The following is a 16,213-nucleotide window of genomic DNA, read 5'->3' as shown; positions in this document are numbered from 1 at the left end:
CAAAATCCCAATGAGAGACCTCAAATCCGAACAGGTCACCTCAAATCCCAATGTGGAGACCCCAAATCCCACTGGGACACCTCAAATCCCAACAGGCCTCCCAAAATCCCAACAGGACCCCAAAATCCCAATGGGGCACCTCAAATCCCAACAGATCACCTCAAATCCCAATGGAGAGACCCCAAATCCCACTGGGATGCCTCAAAACCCAACAGGACCCCCAAAATCCCAATGGGACACCTCCAAACTCAACGGGACCCCCTAAATTCCCAACTGGTCACCCCAAATCCCAAGATGACCCCCCAGAATCCCATTGGGACCTCCCAGATCTCATTGGGATCCCCAAAATCCCACCAGGTCACCTCAAATCCCAATGGGGAGGCCCCAAATCCCACTGGGACGCCTCAAATCCCAACAGGACCCCCAAAATCCCAACGGGATCCCCCAGATCTCATTGGGATCCCCAAAATCCCAACAGGACACCCCAAATCCCAGTGGGACACCTCCAATCCCAACAGATCACCTCAGATCCCAATGGGGAGGCCCCAAATCCCACTAGGATGCCTCAAATCCCAACGGGATCCCCAAAATCCCAACAGGACACCCCAAATCCCAATGGAGCGCCTCCAATCCCAACAGATCACCTCAGATCCCAATGTGAAGACCCCAAATCCCATTGGGACGCCTCAAATCCCAACAGGGCCCCCCAAAATCCCAATGAGACCCCCCCAGATCTCATTGGGGCCCCCAAAATCCCAACAGGACCCCAAAATCCCAATGGGGCGCCTCCAATCCCATCAGGTCACCTTCCATCCCAACGTGAAGACCCCAAATCCCATTGGGACGCCTCAAATCCCAACGGGACCCCCCAAATCCCATTGGGACCCCCCCAGATTACATTAGGACCCCTAAAACCCCAACGGGACCCCCCCAAAAATCCCAATGAAACCCCCCAGATCTCATTGGGGCGCCCCAAAAACTCAACGGGACCCCCCAGACCACGTTGGGATCCCCCAAATCCCAGCAGGACCCCCCAGATCCCATTGGATCCCCCAACCTCCCCCCACCCCCACCCCCCCCTCGCGTTGCCCCTTCCCCGAATTCCTCCCTTTGCCCCCATTGCCCCCCCCCTGGGTCCCGAAACCCCATTAAAAATTAACCCCAATTAAAACCCCGTGGGTTCCCCCGAAGCGGAGAAAGCGCTGACTCGACTCCCCCGCCCCCATTCCGGCCTTTTTCCACCCCAAAAATCAAGGGTTGAAATTTAACGACCCCCCCCCCGTGGTGAAAAATCACCAGCGATGGGTTTTTCCGTGCCCCAAAAATGGGGTTTTTAAGCCCAAAATTTGGAGTGGGAGAAAAAAATTGGGGCTGGGGGGGGGGGGAAGGGGGGGGAAAGGAGAATTATTAGGAAAATTATTAGGAATTATTAGGGGAAAAAAAAGGAATTAAGGAAAAAAGAGTGATTGTGATTTCGTGACTATTGTTACTTAGATTTATCGGGATTTAATGTGGTTATTAATTGTGGTTATTAATTATGGTGATTACGGATCGGTGTTGTTTTTGTTTAGTCATTATTATGTCGTTATTTAGTCATTATCAAGTCATTAAGTCATCATTAAGTCATTATTTAGTCATTATTTAGTCATTATTAAGTCATTAAGGCATCATTAAGTCATTATTTAGTCATTATTTAGTCATTATGAGGTCATTAAGTCATCATTAAGTCATTATTTAGCCATCATTAAGTCATTAAGTCATCATTAAGTCACCATTAAGTCATTATTTAGTCATTGTGAGGTCATTAAGTCATTATTAAGTCATCATTTAGTCATTATTTAATCATTATTTAGTCATTATTAGGTCATTATTAAGTCATTAAGGCATCATTAATTCATTGTTTAGTCATCATTGAATCATTAAGTCATTATTAAGTCATCATTTAGTCATTATTTAATCATTATTAAGTGATTTAGTCATTATTCAGTCATTATTCAGTCATTATTAGGTCATTAAGTCATCATTAAGTCATCATTAAGTCATTATTTAGTCATCATTTAGTCATTATTAAGTCATTAAGGCATCATTAAGTCATCATTTAGTCATTATTAAGTGATTTAGTCATTATTTAGTCATTATTCAGTCATTATTAGGCCATTAAGTCATCATTAAGTCATCATTAAGTCACCATTAAGTCATTATTTAGTCATTATGAGGTCATTAAGTCACCATTAAGTCATTATTTAGTCATCATTGAATCATTAAGTCATTATTAAGTCATCATTTAGTCATTATTAAGTGATTTAGTCATTATTATTAAAAACAGAATTGTAAAAAATAATAATAATTATTATAATAATTATCATTAATAATAATATTATCATTATTACAGGAGCGGTGTTGTGGAGTCAATGGAGGGATGGACAGATGGACAGAGGGAGAAATGGGGGAGGGACGGACAGATGGACGGACGGAAGGAGGGAAGGAGGGATTGGGAGGGATGGACGGACGGACGGACGGACGGACGGACGGAGGGATGGCAGACGGATGGAGAGAGAAGTGGAGGGAGGGAGGGACAGACAGATGGACAGAGGGAGGGAGGGACGGGGAGGGGTGGGGATGGACAGATGGACGGATGGACGGAGGGAAGGGGGGAGAGATGGGGGAAGGATGGACAGACAGATGGACAGAGGGATGGGGGAGGGATGGAGGGAGAGATGGGGAGGGACGGACAGACGGATGGACAGAGGGAGGGAGGGATGGGGGAAAGGAAAGGGGGGATGGAGAGGTAAATGGGGAGAGAGAGGGTGGGACAGACGGACGGACGGATGGAGGGACGGATGGAGGGAGGGAGGGATGGGGAGGGTGGGACGGACAGACGGACGGATGGACGGAGGGAGGGGGGGGGAGATGTGGAGGGGGGGATGGACAGACAGATGGACAGAGGGATGGGGAAAGGATGGAGAGAGAAATGGAGGGAGGGAGGGACGGACGGATGGACAGAGGGGACGGATGGACGGAGGGAGGGAAGGAGAGATTGGGACAGACGGACAGACGGACGGACGGACGGAGGGAGGGAGGGGCCGCATTCCTGATGGCTGCTTTGATGTCGGAGTTTCGGAGTTGGGATTTTTTTTGTTTTTTTTGTTTTTTCGGTTTTTTTTTTTTGATGTGAAAACAAAGAAAAAAAGGCAACGGTTGTTTTCCCACGCGCGGGGGGGTCCCCAACCCCCCCCCCCCCCCCGCTGCCATCATAAACAACGAGCACATGGCCCCCCCCCCCCCTCCTCCTCCTCCTCTGGAAGGAAATGGGGGTGGGGGAAGGGAGGGGGGGGCGGGGGGGGGCACCCCAAATTCCCATCGCCTCACGTTCCCATCCCACATTCCCATTATCCAACCCCAAATTCCCGCCACCCCAAATTCCCATCATCACCCACCCCAAATTCCCCAAAATTCCCCAAAATTCCCCCAAATTCCCCCAAATTCCCCAAAATTCACCCAAATTCCCCCAAATTCCCCAAAATTCCCCAAAATTCCCCCAAATTCCCACCCCCCCGAATTCCCAAATTCCCCCCCCCCAAATTCCCACCATCTCCCACCCCCAAATTCCCATCACCCAGCCCCACATTCCCAAATTCCCACCCCAAATTCTCATCTCCCATCCCACTTTCCCATCACCCCAAAAATTCCCATCAGCCCAAATTCCCATCATCACCCACCCCAAATTCCCAAATTTCCATCACCCCAAATTCCCACCACCCCAAATTCCCATCATCCCAGATTCCCAAATTCCCCCAAATTCCCCCAAATTCCCATCATCCCAAATTCCCATCCCAAAAATTCTCACCCCAAATTCCCCCCCCCCCCCCAAATCTCTGCTCCCTGTTCCCACCTTCCCCCCCACCCCCCGTTCCGTCCCAGCCGCGCTCCGCTGCCTCCCCCCCCTTCCCCCCCCCCCCCCGGGGTCCAAAGGAGACCCCCCCCCTCCCCCCCCCACATCCGGTTCAGAGCCCCCAGGACTTTGCCCCATCATCACCAAAATCAATCAATTAATTAATCATTACGGGCGGCAGCGAGAAGAAATATGAAGGGGGGGGGGGGTTAATAAGGGGGGGGGCTGCTTGCTGGAAATGGGGCTGGGGGCTTCCCTGGAAAATTGGGGGGGGGGGGCCAAGGGGGGGGGGGGGTTGGAAGCTGATGTTTGCTGGTGAATCTCCGCCCCACGGATCAGCGCTGCTGACCCACAGCTGCAGCATCAAACATTAACCGGGGGGGGGGGGGCAAAGGGGGGGGGGGTTAAAATAGGGGGGGGGGACGGCGAGGCGGCGGCCCAGGCTGGGAGAAGTCAGGAGGGACTGACAGACGGACGGACGGACGGACGCGGGAAGGGGGATTTGGGGTGAGGGGGGCGGGGGGGTTGGGGGGGTTGGGGGGGGTCAATACGGGTATGGATCGGTGGGGTGGTTGATTAATTGCAGATCGGGGGGTTGATTAATTAATTGTAGATCAGTGGGCTGATTGTTTAATTAATTATAGATCAGTGGGTTGATTAATTAATTGCAGATCGGTGGGTTGATTGATTAATTGCAGATCGGCGGATCGATTTATAGATTGATGGGGTGATTTGGTTTGTAGATGGATTGATTAATTGCGGGTTGATGGATTGATTAATTATAGGTTGATGGATTGATTAATTATAGGTTGATTTGATTATGTATAGATTGATGGGTTGATTAATTTTAGACCGATGGACTGATTTATAGGTTGATGGGTTGATCAATTATAGGTTGGTTTGATTATTTATAGGTTGATGGGTTGATTAATTATAGACTGATGGATTGACTAATTATAGATTGATGGATTAATAATTTATAGATTGATGGATTGATTTATAGGTTGATGGGTTGATTAATTATAGACTGATGGGCTTTGTCCAAAAATTGACCATAAATCCATTTATTCTCCAAAAATCGACCATAAATCCATTTATTCTCCAAGAATTGACCATAAATCCATTCCTTGCCCCAAAATTGACCATAAATCCATTTATTGTCCAAAAATCAACCATAAATCCATTTATTCTCCAAGAATTGACCATAAATCCATTCCTTGCCCCAAAATCGACCCTTCAACTCATTGTTTGTCCAAAAATCGACCATAAATCCATTCATTGTCCCAACAACCCATTGTTTGTCCAAGAATTGACCATAAATCCATTTATTCTCCAAGAATTGACCATAAATCCATTCCTTGCCCAAAATCGACCCTTCAACTCATTGTTTGTCCAAGAATTGATCATAAATCCATTTATTGTCCCCAAATTGACCATTAATCCATTCCTTGCCCCAAAATCGACCCTACAACCCATCGTTTGTCCAAAAATTGACCATAAATCCATTTATTCTCCAAGAATTGACCATAAATCCATTCCTTGTCCCAAAATCAACCATAAATCCATTTATTCTCCAAGAATTGACCATAAATCCATTCCTTGTCCCAAAATTGACCATAAATCCATTCCTTGCCCCAAAATTGACCATAAATCTATTTATTGTCCAAAAATCAACCATAAATCCATTTATTATCCAAGAATTGACCATTAATCCATTCCTTGTCCAAAAATTGACCATAAATCCATTTATTGTCCAAAAATCAACTATAAATCCATTCCTTGTCCCAAAATAATTGACCATAAATCCATTCCTTGCCCCAGAATCGACCCTACAACCCATCCTTTGTCCAAGAATTGACCATAAATCCATTTATTCTCCAAAAATTGACCATAAATCCATTCCTTGCCCCAAAATTGACCACAAATCCGTTCCTTGCCCCAAAATCGACCCTACAACCCATCGTTTGTCCAAAAATTGACCGTAAATCCATTTATTGTCCAAGAACTGACCACAAATCCATTCCTTGTCCCAAAATCGACCATTAATCCGTTCCTTACCCCGAAATTGACCCTACAACCCACCCCTTGTCCCAAAATCGACCACAAATCCATTCCTTGCCCCAAAATCAACCGTCAGACCCCCGTCCCCCATACGATCCCCCACACCTCCCTCCCTCACCCCAAACCCCCCCCCCTCTTAACCCCCCACCCCCCTCCTCCTCCGCAGCCCTCCTCCATCCGCGTCTCCCCCCTCCCCGCCCCGCCGCCGCCGCCATGATCTTCGTGGAGCTGCTGTCCCTCCTCGGAGGGATGGGTCGCTTCCAGGTGAGCCACGTGGCCGCGCTGGCCGTCCCGTTGTTGATGCTGGCCAGCCATAACCTCCTCCAGAACTTCACCGCCGGCGTCCCCGAGCATCACTGCAGGCCGCGGGCGCTGCCCAACGGCACCGGCATGGCCGACGTCCCGCTGCTGGTCTCCATCCCTTCCGACGGCCAACGGGGGCTGCAGAGCTGCCGGCGTTACGTGGAGCCGCAGTGGCATCTCTTGGGGGTCAACGGGACGGCCAGCTTCTATGGGGGGGGAAACGGGTATGGGGTGGGGGGCGCCTACGGGGTGGGTAACGTCAGTGGGGTGGGCAACGTCAATGGGATGGACACCAACAGTGGGATGGGCAACAATAATGGTGTGGGGAGTGTCTATGGGATGGGGAATGTCAATGGGATGGCCGACAACAATGGGACAGGCAACATTTATGGGGTAGGGAACGTCTATGGGATGGACAAAGTCAACGGGATGGACAGCAACAATGGGGTGGACGAGAACAATGGGGTGGGCAAGGTTTATGGGGTGGGGAAAGTGAAGGGGATGGCCAACGTCGATGGGAAGGTCAACGCCAACAGCGATGGGGTGGGCAACGTCTATGGGGCGGCCAACGTTTATGGGATGGCCAACACCAACGGGGTGGCCAGCGCCGACAATGGGATGAGTGACGGTGAGGCGGCCACCGAGCCGTGTCGCGATGGTTGGGTCTATCGCGACGGCGTCTTCGCTCACACCATCATCAGTGAGGTATGGAGGGGAAGGGGGAAGGGGGGGGGAGTCGGGTGAGCCCCATAAGCGGGGGGCTGGAGCCCCACATGTGTGTTGTGCCCCGCGTTTGGGCTCAGTGGGACCTGGTGTGCGAGGCGAAGTCGCTGCGGCAGCTGGCACAGTCCATCTACATGGGGGGGATCCTGCTGGGGTCCGGGGTCGTCGGGATCCTGTCTGATAAGTAGGGGGGGCTGGGGGGGCCGGGGGGGGGTGGGGAGGGGACTGGGAGGGGACTGGAGGGGAGTGGTGGGGAGTGGGATTGGACTGGGAGGGACTGGGGGGGAGTGGGAGGGATGGGGAGGGGATTGGGGGGGAGTGGGATGGGAGTGGGATGGGAGTGGGATTCGGACTGGGAGGGGAGTGGGCTGGGACTGGGAGGGATTGGAGGGGACTGGGAGGGACGGGGGGGGACTGGGGGGGATGGGGAGGGACTGGGGGGGAGTGGGATGGGACTGGGAGGGACTGGAGGGACTGGGAGGGAGTGAGAGAGAACTGGGGGGGACTGGGAGGGATGGGGAGGGGACTGGAGGGGATGGGGAGGGACTGGGGGGGACTGGGATGGGACTGGGAGGGACTGGGGGGGATGAGGAGGGATGGAGAGGGGACTGGAGGGGTTTGGGGGGGAGTGGGATGGGACTGGGGGGACTGGGAGAGAACTGGGTGTGAATGAGGAGGACGGGGAGGGGACTGGGAGGGACTGGGAGGGACTGGGATGGGACTGGAGTGGACTGGGACCCCCATCCCAGCGTTCCCATCACCCCATACCCCCATCCCAACCCCCCCATAACCCCATTTTGGGTTCCTTTTAAGGTCTTGGTTGGGATTTTGGGGGTCTTTGGGGTTTCGTCCCCTTTTTGGGGTCCTATGGGTTTATTTGGGGTCCTGCTTTGGGATTTTGGGGGTTTTCTCCCCATTTTTGGGGTCCAGTCCGGTTCTCCCCCCCCCCCCCCATCCATCCCAGTCCTCCCAGTTCTCCCAGTCCGGTTCCCCCCCCGCAGGTTCGGCCGCCGCCCTCTGCTGTCGTGGTGTTACCTGCAGATGGGGGCAGCGGGGGTGGGCACGGCGCTGGCCCCCACCTTCCTCGTTTATTGCATCTGCCGCTTCCTGGGGGGGGTCGCCATGGCGGGGGTGTCCCTCAACTCTGCGTCCCTATGTGAGAGATTATGGGGTCGGGGGGGGGGGAGTCCTAAAATCCCATAGGGGGGTCCCAAAATCCTATAGGGGGAGGCATTGAGATCTGGGGGCGGGGGGGCAAAATCCCATGGGGGGTCCCGAAATCCCGTAGGGGGAGGCAATGATGCGCCCCCAACTCATGCCTCCCCCCCCCCCATTTATTCCCCACCCGCTCCCCATGTTTCTGCCCCCCCCCTCCCCCAAAGGCATAGGAATGGACCCCACAGACGCCCCCCCCCCCCCAATATTTCTGTGCCCCCCTCCCCGCCTCCTACAGGCACGGACTGGACCCCACTGAAGCCCCCCCCCCCCCCATATTTCTGTGCCCCCCCCATAGGCACGGACTAGATCCCACTGACGCCCCCCCTATTTATTCCCCCCATTCATCCCCCCCTGTATTACTCCCCTCCCCATAGGCATAGCAATGGACCCCATTGCCGCCCCCCCCCTTTATTTCTGCCCCCCCCCCAGGCATGGACCCCACTGCCACCCCCCCAATATTTCTTTGCCCCCCTCCCCACCCCCATATTTCTGCCCTTCCCCCCCCCTACAGGCATGGAATGGACCCCACTGCCGCCCCCCCCCCAATATTTCTGTGCCCCCCCCCCAGGCATGGAGTGGATCCCCCCCCGCAGCCGCGCTCTGGTCGGGACGCTGAACGGCTACAGCTACACGGGGGGGCAGTTCGTGCTGGCCGCCCTCGCCTTCGCGCTGCCCCGCTGGCGGCAGCTGCAGCTCGCGGCGTCGCTGCCCTTCTTCCTCTTCTTCCTCTATTCGTGGTACGGGGGGGGGGGGGGGGGGGGGCTGAAGGGGGGGGGCGGGTGTCCCCAACCCCCCCGCTTTTGGTGTGTTTTGGTGTTTTTTGGAGGTTTGTCCTCGAGTCGGGGGGGGGATGTCCCGAAACCCCCCCGATTTTGATGCTTTTTGGAGGTTTTTCGCTGAGTCGGGGGGGGTTGTCCCGAACCCCCCCCGATTTTGGTGTTTTTTGATGCTTTTTGGAGGTTTTTCATCATATCGGGGGGGGGTTGTCCCGAAACCCCCCCGATTTTGGTGTGTTTTGGTGCTTTTTGGAGGTTTGTCCTCGAGTCGGGGAGGGGATGTCCCGAAACCCCCCCGATTTTGATGCTTTTTGGAGATTTTTTGCTGAGTCGGGGGGGGGTTGTCCCGAAACCCCTCCGATTTTGGTGTTTTTTGATGCTTTTTGGAGGTTTTTCATCATATCGGGGGGGGAGATGCCCTGAAACCCCCCCGATTTCGGTGTATCTCGGTGCTTCTTGGAGGTTCTTCGTCGAGTCGGCTCGCTGGCAGCTGATCTCCGGCCGCGTTGACTCCGCTCTCCGGGGGCTCCGCAAAGTGGCCCGGATCAACGGCAGGGGGGAGGAGGGGGAGAAACTCAGCAGGGAGGTGAGGGGGGGTCCCGCAACGACACCCCATGAGACCCCCAGAGGGACCCCCAGAGACCCCCGGATCCCACAAAGACCCCCAAATATCCCTTAGTGGCCCCCAGATCCCACCCAGATCCCCCCAGAGACCCCCTGAGTGACCCCCAGATCCCCTCCAGACCCCCCAGCTCCCCCCCAAGATCCCACATAAATCCCCCCCAGACCCCCCCAGGTCCCACCTGGACCCCCTAGACCCCCCTAGACCCCCCTAGATCCCATATAAATCCCCCCAGACCCTCCTCACATCCCACCCAGATCCCCCCCACCTCCCCCAGATCCCCCCGGCTGCCCCCCAGATCCCACCTAGACCCCCCAGACCCCCTCCAAGACCCCCCCAGATTCCTCCAGCTCCCACCTAGACCCCCTAGACCCCCCCTAGACCCCCCCAGATCCCATATAAATCCCCCCAGATCCCCCCCACATCCCTCCTAGATTCCCCCCAGACTCCCCCACCTCCCCCCCAGCTCCCACCTAGACCCCCCAACCCCCCCCTAGACCCCTAAGACCCCCCCTCTCTCCCCTCGATCCCACCTAGACCCCCCAGTCACCCCCAGACCCCCCCAGCTCCCGTTGCAGATCCCACCTAGACCCCCCCCAGACCCCCCATCTCCCCCCCAGCTCCCTCCTAGACCCCTAAGATCCCCCCAGACCCCCCCAGATCCCACCTAGACCCCCCAGACCCCCCCCATCTTCCCCCCAGATCCCTCCTAGACCCCCAAGATCCCCCCCAGGCCCCCCCAGATCCCACCTAGACCCCCCAGACCCCCCCCATCTTCCCCCCAGCTCCCACCTAGACCCCCAAGACCCCCCCAGACCCCCCCCCAGATCCCACCCAGACCCCCTCCATTCTCCCCCCAGACCCTGCAGGCGATGCTGCGGCAGGAGAAGCCGATGCCAGGGGGGGCTCTGACTGCCCTCATCCGCACCCCCGGGATGAGGACGGTGTCCTGCGGAGTCTGCTTTGTCTGGCAAGCTTCGGGCTGTTTTGGGGCTAAAACCCAAGTTTTTGGGCAAAAGGGGTTTTATTTTTTCTCGGGGGAAGGGGAGAAACTCCTTTTTGCGGGAGCTAAACTCCATTTTGCGGAGATCTGAACCCAAATTTGAGGGGTCGAAAGTCAATTTGAGGAGCTAAACCCAACTTCGGGGGATAAAACCCCAACATTTGGGGGTCTAAACCCAATGTTTCGGGATCTAAACCCAATTTTTGGAGATCTGAACCCAAAATTGATGGGTCGAAACTCAAATTTGAGGAACTAAACCCAACTTTTGGGATCTAAACCCAACTTCGGGGGATAAAACCCCAATATTTGGGGATCTAAACCCAACTTTTGAGGATCCAAACAAAAATCCAAGGATCTAAACCCAACTTCTGGGGATCTAATATGGGGAATCTAAACCCAAATTTGGGGAATCTAAACCCAATTTTGGGAGATCTAAACCCAATTTTGGGAACTTAAGCCCAATCTTGGGAGATCTAAACCCCACCTTTTGGGGATCTAAACCCAACTTTGGGGGATCTAAACCCAACTTTTGAAGATCCAAACTCAAATCCAAGCATCTAAATCCAACTTTATGGGATCTAAACCCAACTTCTGGAGATTCAAATTCAAATCCAAGGATCTAAACCCAATTTTTGGGATCTCAACCCAACTTTTGGGGATCTAAACCCAACTTTTTGGGATCTGTACCCAACTTTTGGGATCTAAACCCAACTTCTGTGGATCCAAACTCAAATCCAAGGATTTAAACCCAACTTTTTGTGGATCTGTACCCAACTTCGGAGCTCTAAACCCCATTTTTTTTGGGGTGGAAAAGTTGGGTTTTCCCCAATTTTTGAGGTCAAACCCAACTTCATCCCCTCGGGTCATCCCGGCTGCGTTTTCAAGTCCGAAAAACGTCTTTTTTGGGGCAGGTTCTCCACCAGCTTTGCCTATTATGGGCTGGCCATGGACCTGCAGGGCTTTGGGGTGGACATCTACCTGAGCCAGCTGATTTTTGCTGCCGTGGACATCCCGGCCAAATTGATTTCAATGCTGGTGATCAGCGGGGCCGGGCGGCGCACGGCGCAGGCGGCGGCTTTGGGGCTGGCTGGGATCTGCATCCTCATCAACAGCATCGTGCCCATGGGTGGGCAATTGGGGGGGGGTGAGGGGGGGGCAATGGGGGGAGGGATGGGGGGCAGCGGGGTGGAGGGGTGGGAGGTGAGGGAAAATGGGATGGAGGGTGGTGGGGTGGATTGGGGACAGTGGGTGGGTGGGGGGCAATGGGGTGGAGGGGTGGGAGGTGGGGGAAAGTGGGGTGGGGGGTGGCGGGGGTGATGGGGGTGTGGGCAATGGGGTGGTGGGAGGTGATGGGGGTGATGGGGAAGTGGGGGTGATGGGGGGTGGGGGACAGCGGGGTGGAGGGGTGGGAGGTGGGGGAAAATGGGGTGGGGGGTGGTGGGGGTGATGGGGGCAATGGGGTGGAGGGGTGGGAGGTGGGGGAAAGTGGGGTGGGGGGTGGTGGGGGTGATGGGTGGGGGGAAAAAAGGTGGTGGGGGATGATGGGATGGGTGCAGGACAATGGGATGGATGGGGGACAGTGGGGTGGGGGGCAATGGGGTGGAGGGGTGGGAGGTGGGGGAAAATGGGGTGGGGGATGGGAAGGGTGGTGGGGGGTGATGGGATGGGTGGGGGACAGTGGGGTGGAGGGGTGCAAGGTGGGGTAAAATTGGGTGGGGGGTGATAGGGGTGATAGGGTGGGAGTGATGGGGGTGATGGGGGGGTGGGGGGTGATGGGATGGAGGGATGGGGGGTGGGGGAAAATGGGGAGGGGGGGTGCTGGAGTGGTGGGATGGATAGGGGACAGTGGGACGGATGGGGGACAATGGGGTGGGGGTGGTGGGGGCGATGGGGGTGGTGGGGTGAGGGGAAAGGGGTGCTGGGGGGGGGCAGTGGGGTGTTGGGGGCGCAGTGGGGTGGGGGTGACAGGGCTGTTCCCCCCCCAGAGCTGCGCGTGCCCCGCATGGCGCTGGCGGTGGTGGGGAAGGGAGCCCTGGCCGCCTCCTTCAACTGCGCCTACATCTTCACCGGGGAGCTTTTCCCCACCGCCATCAGGTGGGACCACGCGCCCCCCCTCTCCGGCCCCCCCCCGTCTCCCCTCTCCCCCCACCTCACCTCCGTCCATCTCACCTCCCTCCCTCCGTTTCTCCTCCATCCCCCTCCCTCCATTCCTCCGTCCCTTCCTTCCTTCCCTCCCTCCCTCCGTTCTTCCTTCCCTTTCTCCCTCCCTCCCTCTTTCCCTCCATCTCGCCCTCTTCCCTACCTTCCCTCCCTCTCCCTCCCCCTCCCTCCCTCCGCCTGCCCCTCCTCCCCTCAATTCCTCCCACCTCTTCCCTTCCCTCCCTCCATCTCTCCTTTCCCTTTTTCCTTCCTTCCCTCCCTCTCCCTCCCATCTCTCCCTCTTCCCTTCCCTCCCTCTCCCTCTTTCCTTCCTTCCCTCTCCCTCCCATCTCTCCCTTTCCTTCCTTCCCACCCACCATCCTTCTCCCTCCCTCCCTCCCACATCTTCCCTTCCCTCCCTCCCCCTCCCTCAATTCCTTCCACCTCTTCCCTTCCCTCCTCCTCCCTCCCTCTATCTCCCCCTCCCTCCCTCCTCCCACTTCTTTCCTTCCCTCCATCTCTCCTCTCCCTCTTTCCTTCCTTCCCTCTCTCCCTCTTTCCTCCACCCCTCCATCTCCCTCTCCCTTCCTCCATTCCTCCTTCCTTCCATCTCCCTCTCCCTCCATCTCCCCCTCCTCCATCTCCCCCTTTTTCCTTCCCTCCATCTCCCCCTCCCTCCTTCCATCCTCCCACCTCTTTCCTTCCCTCCTTCCATCTTCCTCTCCCTCCCTCCATTCCTTCATCTCTCCCTCTTTCCTTCTCTCTCCATCTCCCCCTCCCTCCCTCCTCCCACTTCTTTCCTTCCCTCTCTTTCGCTCCCTCCCTCCATCTCCCTCCTCTCTATCCTCCCACCTCTTTCCTTCCCATCTACCGTTCTGTCCCTCCATCTCCCTCTCCCTCTCTCCATTGCTCCCTCCATCTCTCCGTTTCCTCTCCTCCCTCTCCCTCCCTCCATCTCCCCCTCCATTTCTCCACCTCCCACCTCTTTTCTTCCCTCCATCTCTCCCTTGTTCCTTCCCCCATCTCTCCCTCTCCCTCCCTCCATCTCCCCCTCCTTCCATCTCTCCGTTTCTTCCCCTCCCTCTCCCTCCCTCCCTCCCTCCATCTCTCCCTCTTTCCTTCCCTCCATCTCCCTCTCCCTCCCTCTTTCCTTCCCTCCCACCATCTCTCCCTCTCCCTCCCTCCATCTCTCCCTCTCCCTCCCTCCACCTCCCTCTCCCTCCCTCCCTCTTTCCTTCCCTCCCTCCATCTCTCCCTCTCCCTCTCTCCATCTCCCCCTCTCTCCCTCCCTCCCTCTTTCCTTCCCTCCCTCCCTCTCTCCCTCTCCCTCCCCCCATCTCCCCCTCCGTCTCCCCCCGCAGGCAGACAGGGATGGGGCTGGGGGGCAGCATGGCTCGTGTGGGCAGCATGGTGGCCCCACTGGTGCGGATGGGGGCCGACGTGGCCCCCCTGCTGCCCCCCCTGGTCTATGGGGCAGCCCCCATCGTGGCGGCCATCGCTGCTTTTTTCCTCCCCGAAACGCGCAACGCTCCGCTGCCCGAAACCGTGGAGGACGTGGAGAGGCGGTGAGGGACCCCAGACCCCAAAATTCATCTTTCTGACCCCAAAACGATGAGGCCGGGGTTGGACCCGTTCCTCCAGTGGGGGAGAGGGGGGAATGGGGCGGAGGGAGGGGGGTTCTGGCGTGGGGGTTTTTGGGGGGAGAATGAGAGATTTTGGGGTGAGGAGTGAAGGTTCTGGGTAAGAAGTGAAGGTTTTGGGGTAAGAACTGAAAGTTTTGGGTAAGAACTGGAGGTTTTGGGGTAAGATCTGAAGGTTTTGGGTAAGAACTGAAGGAATTTTGTAAGAACTGAAGGGTTTGGGGGTGAAGAATGAAGATTTTGGGGGAAGAACTGAAGGTTTTGGGTAAGAACTGAAGGTTTTGGGGTAAGAAGTGAATGTTTTGGGTAAGAAGTGAATGTTTTGGGTAAGAACTGAAGATTTGGGGGTAAGAACTGAGGGATTTGGGTAAAAAATAAAGAGTTTTTTAAGAACTGAAGGTTTTGGGTAAGAACGGAAGGATTTGGGGTAAGAACTGAAGGATTTGGGTAAGAACTGAAGGTTTTGGGTAAGAACTGAAGGATTTGGGGATGAAGAATGAAGGTTTTGGGGGAAGAACTGAAGGTTTGGGGTAAGAAATGAAGGAATTTTGTAAGAAGTGAAGGAGTTTTTTAAGAACTGAAGGGTTTTGGGGTAAGAACTGAAGGATTCGGGGTAAGAACTGAAGGTTTGGGGTTGAAAAGTGAAGGATTTGGGGTAAGAACTGAAGAGTTTGGGGGTGAAGAATGAAGATTTGGGGTGAGAACTGAAGGTTTTGGGTAAGAAATGAAGGATTTGGGGTAGGATCTGAAGGTTTGGGGGTAAGAAGGAAGGATTTGGGGTAAGAACAGAAGGATTTGGGGTAAGAACAGAAGAATTTGGGGTAAGAACAGAAGGATTTGGGGTAAAAACTGAAGGTTTTGGGTAAGAACAGAAGAATTTGGGTCTCCCCACAGCGGGGGCCACCTGAAGGACGACGAGGTCACCGTCCCACTGAGCGTCACCAGGACCCAGGACAGCGCCTGAGGGGTCACGGTGGGGTCACTTCCGGGGTCATGACCCCGGAAGTGCCCCCACCGCCCCCCAACCCCCACCCCCACCCCCAAATCCTATTTATTTCCCCCAATAAAAGCTTTGCCCCAGTTGGGGCAGTTTTGGCCCCGGGTTTCATTCATTCCCCATAGAGGGAAAAGGGGTGGGAAGAAAGCAACACCAAAACGGGCGTTTTTAGCCCCAAAAAGAAGGCGGGACAAAACCAACATCAGCACCCACAGGGAAAAAAAAAAAACAACTAAAAAAGGGCTTTTTCACCCCAAAAATGAGGATCCAAACCCCTCAGCTTCAGCCCAGACGGAAAACCCTAAAAAAGGGCTTTTTCACCCCAAAAATGAGTACAGAAAACCTTCAGTTTCAGCTCAGATGGAAAAAGCCTAAAAAAGGGCTTTTCCACCCCAAAAATGAGTGCAGAAAACCTTCAGTTTCAGCCCAGGAGCAAAACCCTAAAAGGGCTCTTTTCACCCCAAAATGAGGGCTGGAAACCCTCAGTTTCAACCCAGATACAAAACCCTAAAAGGGCTCTTTTCACCCCAAAATGAGGGCCCCAAAATCCTTACTTTCAACACAGAAGTAAAACCCTAAAAGGGCTCTTTTCACCCCAAAAATATGATGGTTTTCAGCCAATTTCGCTCAATTTTGGCCCAAACGAAAAGCCCTAAAAGAGGTTTTTTTCATCCCAAAAAGGACAGCGGCAAACTCCCCAATACCAGCCCCCCCCAAATCCCCATCTTATCGACTAAATTGAGGGTTTTCACCCCAAAATTACTCAGTTCCCCCCCCCCCCCGCCCCCATCCCACTCCACCGCTGCCCCAAAATCCCGTTTTTTTACCCCAAAACGCCT

General features: G+C 54.9%; 1 protein-coding gene across 1 annotated transcript; it reads left to right on the top strand.

Annotated features, from left to right (window-relative positions):
- The first annotated feature begins 6,166 nt into the window (after positions 1–6,166).
- Positions 6,167–15,366, top strand: SLC22A6 (solute carrier family 22 member 6). Its single transcript, XM_090129740.1, has 11 exons — positions 6,167–6,480; positions 6,880–6,961; positions 7,060–7,163; positions 7,981–8,135; positions 8,766–8,934; positions 9,436–9,559; positions 10,456–10,565; positions 11,510–11,724; positions 12,584–12,692; positions 14,099–14,302; positions 15,272–15,366. The coding sequence occupies exons 1-11, from the start codon at positions 6,167–6,169 to the stop codon at positions 15,339–15,341; spliced, it is 1,656 nt and encodes a 551-aa protein (XP_089985866.1). The 3' UTR covers positions 15,342–15,366.
- The last annotated feature ends 847 nt before the right edge of the window (positions 15,367–16,213 follow it).

Source organism: Phasianus colchicus, chromosome 37 (assembly GCF_987193195.1).
Source record: "Phasianus colchicus chromosome 37, bPhaCol1.hap1.1, whole genome shotgun sequence".
In the NCBI taxonomy this organism is placed as follows: domain Eukaryota; kingdom Metazoa; phylum Chordata; class Aves; order Galliformes; family Phasianidae; genus Phasianus; species Phasianus colchicus.
This window is presented reverse-complemented; position numbering and strand designations above follow the sequence as displayed.

What these genes read in the sequence shown, in the direction of transcription:
- SLC22A6 (XM_090129740.1), top strand. Translation starts at nt 6,167, where the DNA reads ATGATCTTCGTGGAGCTGCTGTCCCTCCTCGGAGGGATGGGTCGCTTC. An exon ending in CTCACACCATCATCAGTGAG is followed by an intron (nt 6,962 to 7,059) that starts GTATGGAGGGGA and finishes GTTTGGGCTCAG; the next exon opens with TGGGACCTGGTGTGCGAGGC. An exon ending in TGCGGAGTCTGCTTTGTCTG is followed by an intron (nt 10,566 to 11,509) that starts GCAAGCTTCGGG and finishes TTTTTGGGGCAG; the next exon opens with GTTCTCCACCAGCTTTGCCT.